We start from the raw sequence: 23,078 nt of genomic DNA on the forward strand, positions 1-23,078 counted from the left end.
TTCGGATTCTGTGTCTCCCTCTCTCTCTGACCCTCCCCTGTTCATGCTCTGTCTCTCTCTGTCTCAAAAATAAATAAATGTTAAAAAAAAATTTTTTTAAATAAAAATAAAAATAAAGGCTACATTTAAAATAAATAAAAATAAAAAATAAAATAAAAATAAAAATAAAAATAAAAATAAAAATAAAAATAAAAATAAAAAATGCATATACAGAAACAGAACAAGGGATGCCTGGGTGGCTGAGTTGCTTAAGCATCCGATGCTGGCTCAGGTCATGATCTCAGTTTGTGAGTTGAAGCCCCACATCAGGATGTCTGCTGTCAGCGCAGAGCAGGCTTTAGATCTTCTGTCTCCCTCTCTTTCTGCTCCTTCCCTTCCTCTCTCTTGCGTGCTCTCCTTTTTTAATATTAAAAAAAAAAATTTTTTAACATTCATTTTTGAGAGACAGACAAAGCATGCGTGGGGGAGGGGCAGAGTGAGAGGGAGAAACAGAATCTGAAGCAGGCTCCAGGCTCTGAGCTGTCAGCACAGAGCCCGACGAGGGGCTTGAACTCACGAACCAGGAGATCACAACCCCAGCTGAAGTCGGACGCTTAACCAACTGAGCCACCCAGGCACCTCAGCATGCTCTCTCTTAAAAATAAACATTAAAAAAAATAAAAAATAAAATAAAACAAAACAAAATAAAATAGAGCAAAACAGGGGTGCTTGGCTGGCTCAGACTGTGGAGCACATGATTCTTGATCTTGGGGTTCTAAGTTTGAGCCCCACATTGTGTGTGGAGATAACTTAAAAATAAAAAAGTAGGGGCGCTTGGGCGGCTCAGTCAGTTAAGCGTCCAACTTCAGTCCAGGTCAAGATTTCACAGTTCATGGATTCTAGCCCCGAGTAGGGCTCTGTGCTGACGGTTCAGAGCCTGGAGCCTGCTTCAGATTGTGTCTCCCTTTCCCTCTGCTCCTCCACCACTCACTCTGTTTCTCTAACTCTAAAAAAAATGAATAACGTTAATAATAATATCTTTAAAAAAAACTAAAATAAAATAGAACAAAACAACAAAGAGGTAGAAAATAGGAGAAATAATATAAAAATTAAGTGCCTGGGTGGCTTGGTTGGTTAAGCAGCCAACTCGATTTTGGCTCAGGTCATGATCATGGTTTGTGAGTTTGAGCCACGCATAAGGCTTTGTTTTTTGCACTGGCAGTGTGGAGCCTGCTTGGGATTCTCTCTCTCTGCCCTTCCCGGCTCCCACTCTCTCAAAATAAATAAAAGAGGGGAGGGGAGGGGAGGGAAAAAAAGGAGAGAAAAGAACAGAAAATGTCCTAGAATAGTAAAACAAGAGCTTCTACATTGAATGAATGAAAAAGGACCCACATCAAGGCCCATGAGAACATAGAATTAAATATTCTAAAAGCTTTCAGGGAGGGGCTCCTGGGCGGGTCAGTCAGTTAAGCATCCAACTTCAGCTCTTGATCTCACAGTTTGTGGGTTCGATCCCTGCATCAGGCTCCGTGCCTGCTTGGGATTCTGTGTTTCTGTCTCCCTCTGCCCCTCCCCTGCTCACGCTCGGTCTCTGTCTCTCAAAAAATAAACATTAAAAAAAAAAAAAAAAAGATTTTAAAGCTTTCAGGAAGTAAAAAATGTGCCACATACAAAAGCTCAGATACCAGAATGGCATTGTATCAATCAAGTGTGAAGGCAGAATAAAGGGAAACATAGACTTAGGCTTGCAAGGCTTTTTTTTTTTTTTTCCTCTTAATTACAGAGAGTGCGCATGCTCCAACAAGTGACTAAGGGAGAAGAACAGAGGGAGGGAGGGAGGGAGAGAGGAGGGGAGGGAGAGAGGGAGAGGGAGGAAGTGGGGAGAGAGAGGGAGAAAGAGGGAGAGAGAGAGAACCTTAAGTAGGCTCCATGTTCAGCTTGGAGCCCAACGTGGGGCTAGATTCCAGCATCCTGGGACCATGCACTGAGCCAAAATCAAGAGTCATCTTGAACACCAAAGGATGCTCAATGACTGAGGTACCCAGGCACCCCTAGGCTTACAAGGTTTTAAGCCATTTATTTCCAATGCTCTCTTCTCTTCACACTGTTTTTTATAAAGCTATCCCAAGCCTGGCTTCATCAAGGGCATTCTTCACTGAAACTAGCATGCCCCCGACCAAGAGCAGGGAGAAAATATGGTAATGACTAGTACAGTTTGGTGCTACTGCCTTGATTCCTCCTAAGGCACCAGCAGTTTAACCCACATTGCTTTTGTGGTATTAGTGCAATGTCAACACAGTGGAAAAGGTAGTAATAGCTTACTATTATTATGAAAACACTTTTGACCTCATGGACCCAAAATATGGTCCCTATTTTGAGAAACACTGGAAGAGAAAAAATTATGGACATTTACCTGTTTCTTCTGTTCAGTGGGAGACACACATTTGGCACCAACCTTCTCAGCTTCCTCAAAAAGGCTGTCAACAAAATATTCACAATTTGTTTGTCGATCATCACTAAGAGGTTGGTTGTCAGATCCTGTTTCACAGACCCTACACATAAAAAAAGAAAAATAAGCAGTTCTGACTAATTTTCCAAAAAATTACATGAATTGTTCTTGTTAAGGGATCTTGAACTCAGACGCTTCCTTTTGTACACAATTCAGACTCACTTCTAAATTAAAAATTTTTATTTATTTATTTATTTATTGGGGACAGAGAGAGACAGAGCATGAACGGGGGAGGGGCAGAGAGAGAGGGAGACACAGAATCGGAAACAGGCTCCAGGCTCTGAGCCATCAGCCCAGAGCCTGACGCAGGGCTCGAACTCACGGACCGCGAGATCGTGACCTGGCTGAAGTCGGACGCTTAACCGACTGCGCCACCCAGGCGCCCCAAATTAAAAATTTTTTTAATGTTTTATTTTTGAGAGAGAGAGAGAGAGAGAGAGAGAGAGAGAGAGGGAGGGAGGGAGGGAGGGAGGGAGAACAAGCAGGGGAGGGGCACAGAGAGAGGGAAACACAGAATCTGAAGCAGGCTCCAGGCTCTGAACTGTCAGCATAGAGTCCAATGCAGGGCTTGAACTCGTGATCCACGGGACCATGACCTGAATAGAAGTTGGATGCTTAGCTGCTGACTAAACCACCCAGGTGCCAAGACCCGTTTCTAAATTAAGATTCTAGCAGATATGTGACCTTGGGAAGTCATTAACCCTTTTGGTCCAGAGCAAGGTCTTCTCCACTTCAGTCTACTCACATTTGGGGAGGGATAGTTCTTTGTTGTGTGAGCTGCCCTGTCCATTGTAGGATATTCAGCAGCATATGTGGCCTTTATCCACTAGATGCCAGTATCATGCTTCCTTCACCCACCCCTTCTTCCAGTGTTACAACAACTGAAACCATCTCTAGACATTCCCAGGTGTCCTCTGGGGGACAAAACTTCACCAGGTTGAAAATCACTGGTCCAGAGGAAAAAAATGTGTTCTTTGTAAAAAGCTCAAAATAGCTTCACAAGGTTACTGCAAAGGCTGTTTTTTGTTTTTTGGTTTTTTCTTTGCTATCAGCACAGAGCCCGATGCTGGGCTCCATCCCACAAATTGTGAGATCATGACAAGAGCCACAATCAAGACTAGGACTCTTAACCTACTGAACCACCCAGGTGCCCTTGCAGAGGCTGCTTGTAGGCAAACAGGGTTGAGCAATGGAATGTGAAAAGGTCCCACAGTGACCACTTGGCTATGAAGAGGCCCAGCAGGTGACCCACCTCAAAACATCCATAGGCCCTAACAATGGGCTACTCACAACCAAGAAGTTACCAAAAAAGGGAAAATTCCATGTGTTCCCATACCTCTTCACTTTTCCCCTTTAAAACAACCCCCACCCACTGCCTTGTTGCAGTTCCTCCTCTGCAGTCCTGCCCCTGCTCCTTTGAAGTGTATTCAATAAACCCTATCTCCTTTGTTCTGCCTGAGGTGAATTCTTTCACATTTGAGGGCCCCCATCCAATCCATTGAGAGACACCCCATTTAGACACCACAGTTACTATGTACCTTTTGGTCACAGAAAGCACTTTTGAACTAAAGGGGATAGTGTGTCAGGAACGGTCCTAATCATAGTTTTGATTTGTGTAACTTCAGAATGAGATTTCTCACTGAAGACTTTGATTTGTAATTAATACTCCACTATTTTTTAAATCAATTATCTTATTTATTATTTTTACATAAAAAAATTTTTTTAATATATTTATTTTTGAGGAGGAGAGAGGTGGGGGGGGGGGGAGGCACACAGAATCCAAAGCAAGCTCCAGACTCAGAGGTCAGCACAGAGCCCAACGCGGGGCTCCAACTCATGAACCGCGAGATCATGACCTGAGCTGAAGTCAGATGCTTAACCAACTGAGCCACCCAGGCGCCCCTTATATTTTTTTGAAGAGAGAGAGAGAAAGAGAGAGAGTGAGCGAGCATGCACACACGAGCATGGAGAGGCGGGGGGAGGCACAAAGGGAAAAGGGAAAGAGAGAATCCTAAACAGGCTCCATGTTCAGCACACAGCCCAACATGGGGCTCAATCCCATGACCCTGGGATCATGACCTGAGCTGAAATCAAGAGTTGAACTCTCAACCAACTGAGCCACCCAGGTGCCCCTTATTATTCAAGATTTTCTTTTTAAATAATCTCAAAGCCCAACATGGGACCTGAATTTACAACCAGGAGATCAAGAGTCACATGCTCCTCTGACTGAGCCAGCCAGGTGCCTCTCTCTTTTTCTTTTTTTTTTTTTTAATTTTTTTTAACGTTTATTTATTTTTGAGACATAGAGAGACAGAGCATGAATGGGGGAGGGTCACAGAGAGAGGGAGACACAGAATCTGAAACAGGCTCCAGGCTCTGAGCTGTCAGCACAGAGCCCGACGCGGGGCTCGAACCCACAGACCGTGAGATCATGACCTGAGCTGAAGTCGGACGCTTAACCGACCGAGCCACCCAGGCGCCCCTATTTTTCTTTTTTAAAATGTTTATTTATTGGGATAGCTGGGTGTCTCAGTTGGTTAAGCATCTGACTTTTGGTCAGGTCATGATCTCGCAGTTCATGGGTTCGAGCCCCATGTTGGGCTCTGTGCTGACAGCTCAGAGCCCAGAGCCTGCTTCGGATTCTGTGTCTCCCTTTCTCTCTCTGCCCCTCCCCTGCTCGTGCTGTCTCTCTCTTTCTCAAAAATAAATAAACATTGGAAAAAAATTTTAATGTTTATTTATTTATTTTTGAGAAAGACAGAGAGAGAGGGAAAGAGGGAGAGAGCATAACTGGGGAAGGGCAGAGAGAGAGAGAGGGAGAGAGAGAGAATCCCAAGCAAGCTCTACATTGTCATCGTAGAGCCCAATGTAGAGCTCAAACCCATGAACCGTGAGTTCATGACCTGAGCTGAAATCAAGAGCTGGACACTCAACTGACTGAGACACCCAGGCACCTATTTTTTCTTAAATTTAGGTATAAACTGACATATTAGTTTTAGGTCAACAACACGATTTGATATTTGTATCTACTATGAAATGATCAGCACAGCAAGTCTAGTTAACATATATCACCATTAACAGTTACAGAATTTTTTTTTGTGATGAGAACTTTAAAAAAAATTTTTTTTAATGAGGGGCGCCTGGGTGGCTCAGTCGGTTGAGCCTCCGACTTCGGCTCAGGTCACGATCTCGCAGCTGGTGAGTTGGAGCCCCGCATCTGGCTCTGTGCTGACAGCTCAGAGCCTGGAGCCTGCTTCGGATTCTGTGTCTCCCTCTCTCTCTGCCCCTAACCCACTCGCATTCTGTCTCTGTCTCTCTCAAAAATAAATAAACATTAAAAAAAATTTTTAAAAATGTTTTAAATGATTTTTAAAAATTTTTAATGTTTATTTTGGGATGGGGGGGGAGGGGGCAGGAGAGAGGAGCAGAGAGAGAGAGGGAGACACAGAATCTAAAGCAGGCTCCAGGCTCTGAGCTGTCAGCACAGAGCCTGATGCAGGGCTCCAAATCACAAACTGAGATCATGACCTGAGCTTAAGTAGGATGCTTAATGACAGCCACGCATGTGCCCCAGTGATGAGAACGTTTAAGATTTACTCCCTCAGCAACTTCCCAATATACAACAGAATATTATTAACTATAGTTGCTATGCTGTATAGTATATCCCCATTACTTATGACTGGAAATTTGTACCTTTTGAGTCTCTTCGTCCATCTCGCCTACTCCCATCTACTGGTTTTTATTTTGCATTTATATTTTATTTTGTATTTTTATTTTGCATTGTTTTTTTTTTACGAGAAATGTGTAATTTTTTAAAATGTTCATTTATTTTTGAGATAGAGACAGAGCAAGAGTGGGGAGGGGCAGAGAGAGAGGGAAACACAGAATCCAAAACTGGCTTCAAGCTCTGAGTTGTCAGTTCAGAGCCCAACGAGGGGCTTGAACCCACAAACCGTAAGATCATGACCTGAGCCAAAGTCAGATGCTCAACTGACTGAGCCACCCAGGTGCCCCTGTCATAAAAGAAATACTACTGAAGACATTGTTTGAAAGAAAAGATGGTTTCTGGTTTATCTTTTTTTAAGTCATACAGAAAATTCATCTATGTAGTGAAATACAATTTCTCAGATTCCATAAATAATGACAACATTTTTGGAGCTCTCATACTGTGCCAAGAACTGCAAGGTAGATATTCTTATCCACATTTTTATAGATAAGGAAAATGAGTCACAGAAAGGCTAAGTTACGTGAATTTACACAGCTAGTAAGTGACAAAGACAGAATCCAAACCCTGTTAATCCGTCTTCCGCATCTATGCACCTAAGCATGATATGCTATAAAGCTTCTCTCTTTTCTTTTTTAAAATTTTTTTAACGTTTATTTTTGAGACAGAGACAGAGCATGAGCGGGGGAGGGAGAGAGAGAGGGAGAGACACAGAATCTGAAGAGGGCTCCAGGCTCTGAGTTATCAGCACAGAACCCGATGCGGGGCTCGAACTCACGGACCTTGAGATCATGACCTGTGCCGAAGTCGGACACTTAACCGACTGAGCCACCCAGGCGCCCCTTATAAAGCTTCTCTTAATAGCTAACATTTACTGAGCATTTATTATATATTTTAGGAACTATTTTAAGTACTCCACATGAGTTAACTCATTCAACCCGCACACTGACCTAAAAGGCACATATTATTTTTATCCCTGTTTAACACGTCAAGAAAAAGCTTAAGCAAGTTGCCCAAGATCACAAAACTATTCGAAAGCAGTTCGAAAACTGAACTCAGGCACCCAATGCCTGTACTCTTAACCACTGTCCTAGACAAAATAGTCATCACTATATTATTATGTGCTGGGGCACCTGGCTGGCTCAGGTAGTAGACAATGTATTTCTTGATCCTGGAGTCATGAGTTCGAGCCCCATGTTGGGAATAAAGATTACCTCATAAAAAATAATAACCTTTAAAAAACTGCCAACACTCAGAGCAATATTTTAATGTAGGCATGCTCTTTTTACTCTTCTAGGTGATCTCTGTATACAAAGATGCTTCATATTATCACAAAGTATTAATTTTATTTTGCATTTATGTTGTCATAAAAGAAATATTAAATTTTAATGTTCACTATTTTTGAGAGAGAGACAGCACGCGAGCGGGGTGGGGCCTTTCTCAGAGCAAAGACAGGATACTTCTTAATAAAAAGAATCACATGCTGAGACAATTTCTCACAGTACTAATGACTTTCCCGTCTCTTCAGTCAGTACAGCTGTGTAGCAGTAGAGGCTACTGCCTAACAGTTGAGGCTCTGGTGTCTGTGTTTAGGAACTGAGTCACACTGACTGGGTGAGAAACCTACTAGCCTCTGTGTGATGGGGCTTCCTCACCTGCAAATGCAGATACTACCACCTATCTTTCATGGTTGCTGTGAAGATTAGAAGCAAACACATACAAAAACCTATACCTGATATACAGTTTCTGTCAGTACACGCACTGGCACACAATATTAGATAATGACATCATTATGACCACTCAATCCTCTCTGGTATTTGTTTTTTTCTGTTCAGAATGAAAGAGGACTTTGGGTGCCTCCATCTTGACCTCACTCTCTAATTGGGGTCTTTCCAAAGTGTTTCTTGGCTTTTGCAAAAGACCCTGAGGACAATGCAACCTCCGATGGGAACTGAAACTACCCCCTTAAGCAACAAGGACTGCCCTCAGCCAGCCAGCCCCTGGACAGTGATTGACTCCAACACAATGATCGATTTGACCTTCAATGCCTACCTGCCCAGACCCACACACCTTTGCTGCACATTTTCCTTATATAAACCTGGAAGTATTTTCCGCACTCTGGAGACAATCTTTGAGATGCTAGTCTGCTCTTTCCTGGCTATCTTCCAGGTGTTGGCGTCACAAAATAAATTCCTCTCTTGTTTCACAACCACTCTGCCTTTGGACTTTGTTGGTGGCCAGCGGCCGATCCTGTAGTGTTTGGGACCCCCTGTGCCTTGGCTATAAAAAAGCAGTTTATACTTGATTACTATGTACAAAGCCAATAAAGCTGACCATCTAAAGCAGCTTTACTCCTTTACCTATTTGATACGTAAATTCTACTAACCTTCATTATGTTAATTTAAGCCATTCAAATATCTATTGAGTACCTACAATGTGGTAGGTGGTAGGGGACACAAAGATGAGTAAGAAAATAGTCTAGGTTTTTAAAAGGTTCAGAGAACATCGTGTAAAGATGTACAGCCCTATGTCCACAAATTTGATAGCTTAGATAAAACGGACAGTCTTCAAACTTTTCTACCAAAACTTACATGAGGAGGAAAAGATAATATGCAAAGGCTAGTATCTATTAAGAAAATTGAGGGGTACCTGGGGGTCTCAATTGGTTAAGCATCTGACTCTTGATCTCGGCTCAGGTCATGATCTCATGGTTCCTGAGATTGAGCTCTGCGTCAGGCTCTGCAATGACATTGCAGATCCTGCTTGGGATTCTCTCTCTCTGCCCCTCCCCAGCTAGGGCATGAGCTCCCGGGTTCTCTCTCTCTCTCAAAATAAATAAATAAACTTAAAACAAACAAACAAACAAACAAAAAAACTCAGGGTGCCTGGGTGGCTCAGTCAGTTAAGCGTCCGACTAGATTTCTCCTCAGGTCATTATCCCAGGGTCGTGGGATGGAGCCCTGCATTGGGCTCTGCACTGAGTGTGGAGCCTGCTTAAGATTCTCTCTCTCCTCCTCTGTCCCTCTCCCCTGCTTGAGCTAAAATAAAAAGAAAGGAAAAAATGAAAATTGAGTCAATAATAATCCTCCAAAACAGAAAGCACCAGGCACAAAAGATTTCACTAGTGAATTCTGTTGAGGTTTTGGGGTGATAGTGTGGTTCATGGAGTCCAGAGCTGATGGTGAAGAAAGAATTCTTGAAGATGTTTTGGGGGCAAAAAGGTGATTTTATTAAAGCACGGGGACAGGACCCATGGGCAGGAAGAGCTGCCCCAGATCCATGAGGAGAGACTGGAGTTGGGGGGGTAAAGTCCAGGGGAAGTTTCCAGTGAGATTTTCATATGCTAAAGAAGACTCACAGGATAGTGGAGGCCTAGCTATTTTCAAACTAAGGTTATTTTTCCCTCCAGCAAAGCATTAGCATTAGAATAGCAGGGAGTTCCTGGAGAAACCTCTGCCTACCTCAAGTACTTGTCAATGGGCTGCAGGTTGTAAGGAAATTTAACTTTATCTGCCATTTCCTTCTGCCTTTGTTTCCCACATCAAATTCTATCAAACATTTAAGAAATTGTACCAATTGTCTACAATTTCTTTCAGAAAATAAAAGCAGAAGGGAACACTTCTAACTCATTCTATGAGGACAGCATGGCTCTACTGCTAAAATCAGACAAAGACATTTCAAGAAAGGGAAACTCAAACAGTATCTCTCATCAATATAGATGCAAAAATACTCAACAAAATATTAGCATTTCTAATCCAACATGTAAAAGGAATTATACACTGCAACCAAGTAGGATTTTTTTCAGGTATGCAAGGCTGATTCACCATGAGAAAATCAATTAATGTAATCCATCACATCCACACACTGAAGAAGAAAACTCATGACCATATCAACAGATGCAGAAAAAGCAGCTGACAATATCCAACACAGACACATGATAAAAACTCTCAGCAAATTAGGAACAGAGAAGAACTCTCTTAACTTGATAAAGAAAATCTACAAAAACCTACAGCTAACATACTTAATGATAAGAAACTAGATGCCTTCCTCCTAAGATAGGGAGTAAGACAAAGATGTCCCTCCTCACCACCCCTCTTCAATGCCATATTGGAAATCCTAGCAAAATCAGTAAGACATAAAAGAAATAAAAGGTATACAGAATGGGAAGGAGGAAGAAATAAAACTGTCTTTCTCTGCAGATGACAGGATTGTCTACACAGAGAATCCCAAATCATCATCAACAACAAACTCCTGGGACTAATAAGTAATTTTAGCAAAGTTGCAGAATACAAGATTAATATACAAAAGCCAAGTGCTTTCTTATACACCAGCAATAACAACTGATATATGGAATTAAAACCACAACAGTAGGGGCACCTAGCTGGTTCAGTTAGAAGAACATGCGACTCGAGTTTGGGGCTGTGGTTCAAGCACCACATTGGGTGTAGAGATTATTTTAAAAAATAAATTAATAATAATAATAATAATAATAATAAAGAAATAAAAGTTTAACACTATATGGAGTGCTTGGGTGGCTCAGTAGCTAAGCATCTGACTTCGGCTCAGGTCATGATCTCATGGTAAGTGAGTTCAAGCCCCGTGTCAGGCTCTGTGCTAACAGCTCAGAGCCTGGAGTCTGCTTCGGATTCTGTGTCTCCTTCTATCTCTGCCCCTCCCCACTCAAACTCTGTCACTCTCCCTCTCTCAAAAAATAAACATAAAAAAAAAAAAGTATAACGCTATATACATCAGCACCATTTCTCAAACCTCACAGAACTGTACAATACAAAGAATGAACCCAATGTAAACTATAGTTGATAATAATGTATCAATATTGGTTCCCAATTGTAACAAAAAAAACTACACTAATACAAGATGTTAATAACAGAAGAAACTGTGGGGGGGGGTGGGGGTAGGGGATATGGGAACTGAGTATTTACTGCTCAATATTTATATAAAACTCTTAAAAATAAAGTTTATTAAAACAATTTTTAATGTTTATTTTTGAGAGAGACAGAGTGTGAGCTGGGGAGGGGAAGAGAGAGAGAGGGAGACACAGATTCCAAAACAGGCTCCAGGCTCTGAGCTGTCAGCACAGAGCCCGACAAGGAGCTGAACCCACAAACCACGAGATCGTGACCTGAGCCACAGTCAGACACTTAACCAACTGAGCTACCAGGCGCCCCCAAAACAAGGTTTATTAATAATATTTTTTAAAAATGGGGTGCCTGGATGGCTCAGTCGGTTAAACATCCGACTTCGGCTCAGGTCATGATCTTGCGGTTTGTGAGTTCGAGCCCCACATCAGGCTCTGTGCTGACGGCTCAGAGCCTGGAGCCTGCTTCGGATTCTGTGTCTCCCTCTCTCTCTGCTCCTCCCCTGCTTGCACTCTGTCTCTGTCTCTCTCAAAAATAAATAAACGTTAAAAAAATTTAAAAATAATAATATTTTTTAAAAAGAGTATGAAAGACATTCTTGGATGGAAAAAAATGAGAAAGTACACATTTAATTTTTCTTTATAATTCAAAGAATCTCTTTATATTGTACTATATATTAAGCTATAATGCAGCAAAAATCCCATGGGCATATGAATTTACCAGGACTTGCCTTAACACTAAAAGTATCCAGACAATGTTATTATTTCATCTATGTTCTCTACTCTGTCATCCTTTCCCTTGTCCTTATCCTCTTATGATACAAATGTCAATCCTCCTCTCCATAATGTGAAAACCAGATTATCAAAGTTGTTATAGCTAAGTAAAAAGTCTTGAAGTTTCAGGAATTCCTCTAATAATAAAAAGTATACAAGTTCAGGAAAGGGACTTTTAAACATCTATTTTGGCTTCTGACTTTCTCATTCACTACAGTGTTCTGAATAAATAAGGTTATCAACTAGCTGTTGCCCAAATGGGTGAAGGATTTGCATCTGTGTATGCTTTATTGGAACACACAGTAAATACAGATCTTCACTATTTTATAGTCTTTGAAATACTGATATACTTAGGAAATCAGTCTTCATTTTGTTTTACTGGACTGCTATTTTTTTTTTTTTAATGTTCATTTATTTTTGGGAGAGAGATGGGGGGCGGAGGAGAGAAAGACGGGGGGGGGGGGGGGGGGGAGGGAGGGAGGGGGAGGGGGAGGGGGAGGGGGAGGGGGAGGGGGAGGGAGAGGGAGAGGGAGAGGGAGAGGGAGAGGGAGAGGGAGAGGGAGAGGGAGAGGGAGAGGGAGAGGGAGAGGGAGAGGGAGAGGGAGAAAGAAAGAAACCCAATTAGGCCACGCTGTGTGCACAGAGCATGATCCGGGGCTTGAACTCACAAACCTCGAGATCATGACCTGAGCTGAAATGAACTCACAAACCTCGAGATCATGACCTGAGCTAAAATCAAGAGTTGGACACTTAACTAACTGAACCACCCAGGTGCCCCTGGACTGCTACTTCTAACAAAATCTATTTTTGTTACAAAAAATTTCTTTGTTACAACGAAAAGTATAAAATCTAATCCTAATCTTTTTGTGTAGATACCTTACTAATTATTTAATTACACTCAAAGTACTGATACATATTACAACATGAATGAAGCTTGAAAACATGTTAAATTAAAAAAGCCAATCACAAAAGACCACATATTGTGTGATTCCATTTATAAAATAAAAATGTCCAGAATAGGTAAATCTATAAAGATAGAAAGTATACTGGTGGTTGTCAGGGGCAGGGTGTAGGAGAATGAGGTATGACTACTAATGGGTATGGTGATACAAACGTTATAAAATTGACTGTGGTGAAATTTGTGCAACTCTGTGAATGTACTAAAGCCTGTTGAACTGTATACTTTAAATGGATGAATCATATGGTATGTGAATTATGTCTCAATAAAGCTGCTGGGAAGAAAAAAAGTCCTAAGTTAAAATCAGTCATTCCATTTATTTTTGTGCAAGAAAGAGTTAATACAGCAGGCCTAACTGCTGACTGCTATCCTTTGAAAGGTCTGCTTACTTTCCGTATGATTCTGGAAAAAAATTTTTAAGTTTATTTATTTACTTTGAGAGCGAGAAAGAGAGAGGCAGAGATGGAGAGAGAGAATCCCAAGCAAGCTCAATGCTGTCAGCCCAGAGCTCAACACGGGGCTCTGTCTCATGAACTGTGAGATCATGACCTGAGCTGAAATCAAGACTCAAGACACTTATCCAGCTGAGCCACCTAGGTGCCCCTGAGTCTGGAATTTTAGTATGTGACTAGCTTCCAATAAAAACCCTAGCCTAGGCATGCCTAGGCTAGGCATCCTCTCAGCAAATCATTAAACCTGGGAGAGGTCTTAGAGGCCCCTGACACAATCTCACAATTATATAGTATCAAATACATAAAACAATAAGTAGTGAGAAAGTAACAAATAATATTTGTTTAGTACAGAAGCATTTACAAAGTATTTGTAAGTATGAAATAAATACTTGTCTGTCTCCTTAAATGGACTATGAATGGAAAAAATTTACTTCAAGTATTTAAAACAAACAGCATAATACAAAAATAAATATTTCACCTTAGATAAGTCAGAATAAAATATTCTACACTGACTGGTAAGAACCATAGACTTTGCACCTACCATTTATGGAATCCCTGATATGTGCTCACTCTCTCTTTTTGAAAATTTTTTTAACATTTATTTATTATTAAGAGACAGAGAGAGAAAAAGCATGAGCATGGGAAGAGCAGAGAGAGGAGACACAGAATCCGAAGGAGGCTCCAGGCTCTGTCCTTTCAGCACAGAGTCCGTCCTGTCAGCACAGAGCCCAACACGGGGCTCAAACTCACAAACCACAAGATCATGAACTGAGCTGAAGTCGGACGCCTAACCGACTGAGCCACCCAGGTGCCCTTCTCACTCTCTTTAAAATAAAAATAAGGGGCGCCTGGGTGGCGCAGTCGGTTAAGCGTCCGACTTCAGCCAGGTCACGATCTCGCGGTCCGGGAGTTCGAGCCCCGCGTCGGGCTCTGGGCTGATGGCTCAGAGCCTGGAGCCTGCTTACGATTCTGTGTCTCCCTCTCTCTCTGCCCCTCCCCCGTTCATGCTCTGTCTCTCTCTGTCCCAAAAATAAATAAACGTTGAAAAAAAAAATTGCTTTAAAAAAAATAAAATAAAAATAAATTAAAACATAAATACATACGTATCTTTCAGGTACATACACATATGTATCTCCTGCCTCTGTTTTAGTTTTTATTTATTAATTTTAATTTTAATTTTAGAGACAGAGCGCAAGTTGGGGAGAGGGGCAGAGGAGGACAGAATCCCAAGCAGGCTCCACACTCAGCTCAGAGCCCGATGCAGGGCTTGATCCCATGACTCTGGGCTCGTGACCTAAACTGAAATAAAGAGTCAGACACTCAACCAAGGAAGCCACCCAGGCCGGGTGCCTGCCCCACCCCCCGCCCGCCCCTCTGTTTTAATTCAGTTGCTCAAAGGCCAAAGAGATAGTGAAGACAGTGAAAGGATTCAAACTTAGGCTTATCTGACTCCAGCTCCATTTTATTTCCACTATGACTCTAAGACAGAACAACCCAAAAAAGTAAACAGTTCCTGGAATTTCTCACTTAAACAACAGAAGTAATATGCGACCAGAGAGAAATTTAACACTTTTTTATTAATAATAAAAACATTTAGGGGTGCCTGGGTGGCTCAGTCGGGTGAGCGCCCGACTTTGGCTCAAGTCATGATCTCACAGTCCTTGAGTTCAAGCCCCACACTGGGCTCTGTGCTGATAGCTAGGAGCCTGGAGCCTGCTTCAGATTCTGTGTCTCCCTCTCTCTCTGCCCCTCCCCCACTCGTGCTCTGTCTCTCTTTCTCTGTCAAAAATAAGTAAAAACAGGGGTGCCTGGGTGGCTCAGTCGGTTAAGTGTCCGACTTCAGCTCAGGTCATGATCTCACAGTCTGTGAGTTTGAGCCCCGCATCAGGCTCTGTGCTGACAGCTCAGAGCCTGGAGCCTGCTTCCGATTCTGTGTCTCCCTCTCTCTCTGCCCCTCCCCTGCTCATGCTCTGTCTCTCTCTGTCTCAAAAATAAATAAAAACATTTAAAAAAAACAAAAAACAAAAAACAAAAATAAGTAAAAACATTAAAAAAATTTTTTTAATAATAAAACATTTAGTAACTTCATTAAAATCCATTCAACGCAGCTTTGAATAAAAATTTACTTTTTAAAATACATTACCATTAGTTTTTTAACTAAAAGAACCATAATGAAAACATCTACAGTTAGTGAAATGCAGCAAAAATAGAAACTAAAAAAGGCATTAATAACAGAGAAAATTCAAATTAACTTACCATTCTTCTTTGATACTTTCAAGGTTATCTACTTCTTTCATTCTCTTTTGCCTTACTGTAAAAGTAAAAATAAACAAAAGCTAAATTCCTCAATTTAGAATTTTAGATACATGTATCTTTATGCATGAATATTCTTTGACATAAATTATTAGGTACTCTTAAAGTAGCACTGCAAGCGTCTTAAGGACCTGAGTGACCAAACTTGAAGCTCTCATTTTCATCTACAAAGTATAAAAATAATAAAAAATAAATTCTGGAGTCTAATAAGCTTCCAACAAAAGAAGTATTTCTTTTCTTCAACGTTTTTTTTTTTTTTTTTATTTATTTTTGGGACAGAGAGAGACAGAGCATGAACGGGGGAGGGGCAGAGAGAGAGGGAGACACAGAATCGGAAACAGGCTCCAGGCTCTGAGCCATCAGCCCAGAGCCTGACGCGGGGCTCGAACTCACGGACCGCGAGATCGTGACCTGGCTGAAGTCGGACGCTTAACCGACTGCGCCACCCAGGCGCCCCAAAAGAAGTATTTCTTAAAAATTATGATAAAAAATTACAATGTGCCCTTTGGTTTAACAAACAAAAGTGAATGTAACATTCTTATTCTCATTCTTACAATTCCTTGGGGAAGCAAACTGACAAGATGTACAGTATACAATTCATTGGCATCAATTATATTTACAATGTTGTATGGCCATTGCCACTATCCATTTCCAAGAGTTTTTCAACTTCCCAAAAAGAAACTCTGTACCCATTAAACAATAATTCTTTATTCTTCTCTCTTCCCAGTCCCTAGTAATCTCTTTTCTACCTTCTGTCTCTGAGTTTGCCTTGTATTTCACATAAACAGAATCATACAATATTTGTCCTTTTGTGTCTGGCTTATTTCACTTAACATAAACTCATCCTTTTTACAGGTAAATAATGTTCCACTGTATGTATATACACTTTGTTTTACACATTAATCTGTTGACAGACGTTTGGATTGTTTCCACCTCTTGGCTACTGTGAATAATTTTACATTCCTGCCAGAGTTCTAATTTCTCCACATCCTTGCCTTGTTGTTTTATTATTTCTTTAAGTAATATCCACACCCAACATGGTACTCAAACTCACAACCCCGAGATCAAGAGTAACATGCTCTACTAATGAGCCAGCCAGGCACCCCGTACTTGCTATTTTCTTTTATTGAGGAATACCCATCCTACTAAAGTGGTATCTCATTGCAATTAGGGATGTTGAGAATCTTCTTCATGTGCTTACTGGTCATTTGTCTATACATACCTTCACTGGAGAAAGGTCTGTTCAAGTCCTTTACCCATTTTTTATTTATCTGTTCTATTCCTTATTTTTGCCACTGTTTTTAAGTTGCAATTTTTTAGAACATATTTTAAGTAGTCTCTACACCCAACGTGGGGCTTGAACTCACATCCCTGAGATCGAGAGTCACATGCTCCACCAACTGAGCCAGCCAAGCATCCCGAGTTGCATTTTTCTCTATTCACCATTTGCTTGGCTGCTATACACCCTGGATTACTTTCCAGAGTTCTAAGTTGGTTCTAACAGTTACTGCTTGTTTTTCAATGTTTGTGTGGGAACATGAGCTTCAAACTGCTCATCTTGCCATTTTGCTGACATGACCCTCAATTTTAATTAAAAAAATTTTAGCCTCAGACATATTTGGAACTTATCTTAGTTACAGTGACTCCACATGACTGTTTTTATTTAAAAGTCCATCTTTTCCTGGGGTGCCTGGATGGTTTAGTCAGTTGAGCGTCCCATTTTTGATTTCAGCTCAGATCATGATCCCAGGATCTTGGGAGCCTTATGTTGGGCTCCTTGCTGAGTATAAAGCCTGTCTGGGAGGCTCTCTGAGTGTAGGGCCTCTCTTTGTCTCCCTCTGCCCCTCTCTTCTGCTCCCATATGCTCTCTCGCTCTAAAATAAAAATAAAAGAAAAAATAAAAGTCCACCTTTTCCTAAAAAAATACAATACAGTAAAAAAGTCCACCTTTTTCTGACTTTTTCCTTCAGATCTAACAGTATGGATTTGTGGGTTTTTGTTTTTCAATGAGTAATAATTTATTAATATTATTTATTTTGATTTTCCATTTCCCAGATTTGTCCAGTGGTGGCCCCTTCAAGGTGACTTCAATGTCCTTTTGCTACGTCTTCATAATTCTTTGAGCACTTTCTTACTTTCTGGAGCAAGCAGATGCTCCAAGATCATTTGTTCTTCCTCTGCTCCAGCCCTGGAATCAGACTTTTCTCTAAGGGGCCATGGCTACCCTTTTTTGTTGGAAAATTATATTAAGAAACCAAGATCTGAGTGTGTGTTGCTTCTCGTGTGTCAGTGCTTCCGGGACCTCTCAGTGGACAGATGGCTTGGACTACTTTAAACATTCATTTGTTTGTTTGTTTCTTAACAATATTTTGTTACAAAGGCAAAACAATAATACAAAAAGTCTGGGGAAGACAAAAGATAATCCATAATTTTATTACCTCCAGCAATAACTATTTAAACTTTTGTCTCTCTGTTTCTTCATATACATTCAAATGCATTATTAGTATATTTATAATTCTTATTTCCTGTATTTTTCATTTATGTGCTTTTTCCATTTGACTACATAAACTGCTTCATAAATATTTTAAAGGACACATATTATCGCATCAGGCAGTTATATACCATGACTATTGGGCATTTAGTTCACTTTCAATTTTTCCTAATAAATTCTGTGTATGCAGCTAACTTTGTTGTTTCTTCAGATTCCTAGAGATGTGGAAAATCAGGGTCAAAAGATGAATATTTCTGCGACATGTAAATAGTGTACCTCTATTTAAAAACGTAAGCAGATCCAGGGCACCTTGGTGGCTCGTTTGGTTAAGTGTCCATCTCTCGATTTTGGCTCAGGTCATGATCTCATGGTTTGTGGATCTGAGCCATGTCGGGTTCTGTTCTGACAGCATGGAGCCTGCTTGGGATTCTCTGTCTCCCCCGTCTCCCCCTGCCTGCTTGCTCTCTCCCCCAAAAATAAATAAATAAAATAAACATAAAAAATAAAGTAAAATAAAAATTTAAGCACATCTGAATAGAAGGCAAACATGCTAATAGCCACTGAAGATCCACCAGACCTATCCTAAAAATCTCCCAAGTAATTTACCAGGTAAATTTAATCTGGTAAGTGAGGATCTGGCAGCAGCCAGATAAAATCAGTCTGACTTCCTGCTGCTAATGGAGCTGTGCCATAACCACAGCAACTTGTGTTGAGCACTAATTCCCACTTAGCGTCTGTTCTGCTAGGAATTAAAGTAGGATAGTGGAATCTGCTCTGGAAAATATCCTACCATTGAAAGTTGTTTTAAATACCTCTAATTTTAATTATGAATTGACTATGAGTTGATGGAAAATTTATTTGTTGGCCTTGTCATGAGAAAATTGTGAAAAATTCTGTAAGACAAGGAGAAACTGAAAGGGAAGGAAAAAGGAGGAAACACAATGGGGCTGAAGAGTACAGAATATAAAGCAAAGGACAGCACCTTCAAAGCCATCCCCAACGGTAACTGCACACTCTGCCTTGTAGCTAGAGGGCAAGGTAGGATTCATGAAAGCCACACCATCTGAGAGGATGGCATCCAACAACTAAAGCAAACTGGATGACTCTATTATCACAAGTGAGCTATTCTGTATTTCCAAAAGACTTCTGTAATGCTCTTCAAAATTATTCCCTAGACCTACAGCTGTGTTGGACAAATTCTGTGTATACAGCTTACTTTGTTGTTCTTTCAAAGGATCTTAGTCAATATTTATTAAATTAAATATATACATATTATGTATGTATGTACATATATACGTATATATGTATATATATTTAATATATTAAATATATATGTATATATTAAACATAAGGCACTGAATTAGGCATTCGATTTACAAATAAACCAGACAAGAAAATTTTTTTATATCATTAATTTATAACATCTTAAATAGATTATATGAGTAAACTATAGGCGTTAAAAATGCAGCCATAAAAATGATTGTTAGGGGCGCCTAGGTGGCTCAGTTGGTAAGGTGTCTGACTCTTGATTTCGGCTCAGGTCATGATCTCATGGGTCGTAAGACAGAGCCCCACGTCAGGCTATGAGCTGACAGTGCGAAGCCTGCTTGGGATTCTCTCTCTCACTCTCTCTCTGACCCTTCCCCTGCTCGTGCATGTGTGCTCTCTCTCAAAATAAATAAATTAAAAAAAAAAGCTTTAGGGGCGCCTGAGTGGCTCAGCCGGTTAAGCGGCCGACTTCGGCTCAGGTCATGATCTCCCGGTCCCTGAGTTCCAGCCCCGTGTCGGACTGTGTGCTGACAGCTCAGAGCCTGGAGCCTGTTTCAGATTCTGTGTCTCCCTCTCTCTGACCCTCCCCTCTTCATGCTCTGTCTCTCTGTTTCAAAAACAAATAAACATTAAAAATTTAAAAAATAAATAAATAAAATAAATAAAAAGCTTTAAAAAAACGACTGTTAAATGTAAGATATAATATTGTCAATACTCTTTTGAGTTTGCAATGTTTATTATAGTTATTAGACAAATATGAACATACCATCTCTGGACCAAGGATGAACCTGAGGTCTAAAAGGGGGAAAAATAGTGTATATTTTTATTTATTGTATGGAAAAAAATGAGCTAAAACTATTAAAAGAATGTGAGAAGGTAAAAGGGGTAAACAAAAGATGGCTAAAATGGTTATCTATCTATCCTAATAGCAATATGAAAAGCAATGTTCAAAATTAATAACTCAAAATGTACATTGTAAAGAAATACGACTGTACATAACAGAAGAAACAGCTATGAGTTCAAAGTAGTTGTACTTAAAGAATAGGTGCATTTTTAGGTTTCTAACACTACTGTCTTTTAAACTATGTGTATATATTATTTTGATTTAAAAAATTAAAAAGCAGAGGCACTTGGGTGGCTCAATCAGTGAAGCATAAGACTTTGCCTCAGGTCACGATCTCATGGTTTGTAAGTTCAAGCCCCGCATCAGGCTCTTGCACTGACAGTATGGAGCCTGCCTGGGATTCTCTCTCTCCCTCTATGCCCCTCCTCCACTTGTACACACGCTTGCACTCTCTCCCTCTCAAAATAAATAAACTTAAAAAAAATTGTTTTTTAAAGTAGGAAACAAATTAAAAACATATTCAGAAAACCAGAATTTCATGGTCACTAATTTTTTCTCCTAAGACTTTGTCCTTCTTCAAATCTCATACTTCTAAAACTAATTGCTTTCCTTCAAAACAATTCTTTCTTTTCTGGCACCCAACTTCCAACTTCAGTTCAGGACATGATCTCGCAATTTGTGGGTTTGAGCCCCACACTGGGCTCTCTGCTGTCAGCACAGAGCCAGCTTAGTATCCTCTGTCCCCCTCTCTCTGCACCTCCCCCACTTGTGCCTGCACTCTCTCCCTTTCTCTTAAATAAACTTAAAAAAAAAAAAAAATTCTTCCCTTTCTGAGGCACCTGGGTGGCTCAGTGGGTTAAGCAACCGACTTTGGCTCAGGTCATGATTTCACTGTTTGTGGGTTTGAGCCCCGTGACAGGCTCTGTGCTGACCGCTCAGAGCCTGGAGCCTGTTCAGATTCTGGGTCTCCCTCTCTGTCTACCCCTCCCCTGCTCACCCTGCTCATTCACAGTCTCTGTCTCTAAAAAATAAATAAATGTCAAAAATAAATAATAAAACGTACAGAAAACAGAGAAAAACATAAAACACCCACCCCAACCATTCAGAGGTCAGGAAAGTTTTAATTTGGACTTATTTACTTCTTTTTTTTAAGAAATAAAGCATTGGGGCGCCTGGGTGGCGCAGTCGGTTGGGGGTCCGACTTCAGCCAGGTCACGATCTCGCGGTCCGTGAGTTCGAGCCCCGCGTCGGGCTCCGGGCTGATGGCTCGGAGCCTGGAGCCTGTTTCCGATTCTGTGTCTCCCTCTCTCTCTGCCCCTCCCCCGTTCATGCTCTGTCTCTCTCTGTCCCAAAAATAAATAAACGTTGGAAAAAAAAAATTAAAAAAAAAAAAAGAAATAAAGCATTATATGGGGTGCCTGGGTGGCTCAGTCGGTTGAGCGTCCAACTTCAGCTCAGGTCACGATCTCGCGGTCCGTGAGTTCGAGCCCCACGTCGGGCTCTGGGCTGATGGCTCAGAGCCTGGAGCCTGCTTCGGATTCTGTGTCTCCCTCTCTCTCTGCCCCTCCCCCGTTCATGCTCTGTCTCTGTCTCAAAAATAAACGTTAAAAAAAAAATTAAAAAAAAAATAAAGCATTATAGAATTGAATACAATTTCACTTAAAAATTAAATGGTATGTCTTAAATATGTGCATTTCATTGCATATTAATTATACCTAAATAAAGCTGTTAAAAACATTAAAAAATGTAGAGCCAAAGATTCCAACCCTCGTGGACATTACATCCTGGTGGTGCTGTTTTTCACTTGACAGTTTTGTAACATTATTTTCAACTACTCTAAATAATCCCTTAGTTTGGATATGATCCTTATTGTCTCATAAACATTTATTATACTTTTTTGTTCATACATAACCATCCTTGTGGGCATTCAAATCCTAACTATCCTTCAAGTCACAGCTCAAGATCCATGTCTACCATAAACTCTTTGTTTCTTTTCGTTAAGAAATATGACTGTACATATCAGAAGAAACAGCTATGAGTTCAAAGTAGTTGTACTTAGAGAAAAAGAATGGGTGCATTTTTAGGTTTTATAAAAGGTAAAATATATATTTTTAGATGTTTATTTTTGAGAGAGAGAGCTCGAGATGGGAAGGGACAGAGAGAGAAGGAGACCGACAATCCAAAGCAGGCTCTGGCTGACAGCAGAAACCTTGAACTCAAGAACTGTGAGATCCATGACCTAAGCTGAAGTCCGACGCTCAACCGACTAAGACACCCAGGAGCCCCAAGTAAGATATTACACCTGTACTAATACTCCTCTCCTAAAGCATGTAGATTTTTGGTATTTAAGTCACATTATCTGATACTGATTCCTGTTGTTTCTTTTGTGTTTTTTAGTTGCCTCTACTGGATCCAAGAACCTTGAGAACAGGTATGGTGACTTACACATTTTGTGTTTCTTCCAAGTGCCTAGCTGAGTGCGAACCAAAGAGGAGCCATCCCTAAAGTATGTCACTATGTTTCCCTTTAACAGGTTATTGCTCTCTAGCAAACTGCTAATATTTTTCATCATTTCATAATTGTAAGCTACTAATAAATGGGTTTTATTTGTTTTATGAAAGCAATAGAGAATGAAGAAGACCTTGTATTCAAACTGACTTGTACTGGAGTACTGGGTACATCATTTTTGAGCTGGGTGAGTTCATCGTTATTTACCTTCTCTAAGCTCCAGTTGCCTAAACCTGTAACATAGGGATGACTGTCATCCTCACAAGCTTGTTTCGAGGAGTAGAATACTAAGAATATGATAATGTTTGCTCCTTTCTCTTTTCTGATCCCTCCGTCATAATCTGTTACAAGGACTGGTAAGAATCATTTTCTGGCTTAGTG

At 40.7% G+C, this 23,078-nt stretch overlaps 1 protein-coding gene across 3 annotated transcripts in view; it reads right to left on the reverse strand.

Annotated features, from left to right (window-relative positions):
- UBXN2A (UBX domain protein 2A) overlaps nt 1–23,078 on the reverse strand; it is a 47,966-nt gene that overhangs the window by 20,284 nt on the left and 4,604 nt on the right. For all 3 annotated transcript variants that reach the window (XM_030311568.1, XM_030311569.1, XM_030311570.1), the window contains exons 2-3: nt 15,529–15,583; nt 2,393–2,531 (exon numbers count right to left, since the gene is read on the reverse strand). In XM_030311568.1, the coding sequence (XP_030167428.1) occupies nt 2,393–2,531; nt 15,529–15,569 (180 nt within the window). In that variant the 5' untranslated portion in view covers nt 15,570–15,583. The remainder of the gene's footprint in view (nt 1–2,392; nt 2,532–15,528; nt 15,584–23,078) is intronic.

The sequence above is a fragment of the Lynx canadensis genome, chromosome A3 (assembly GCF_007474595.2).
Source record: "Lynx canadensis isolate LIC74 chromosome A3, mLynCan4.pri.v2, whole genome shotgun sequence".
In the NCBI taxonomy this organism is placed as follows: Eukaryota; Metazoa; Chordata; class Mammalia; order Carnivora; family Felidae; genus Lynx; species Lynx canadensis.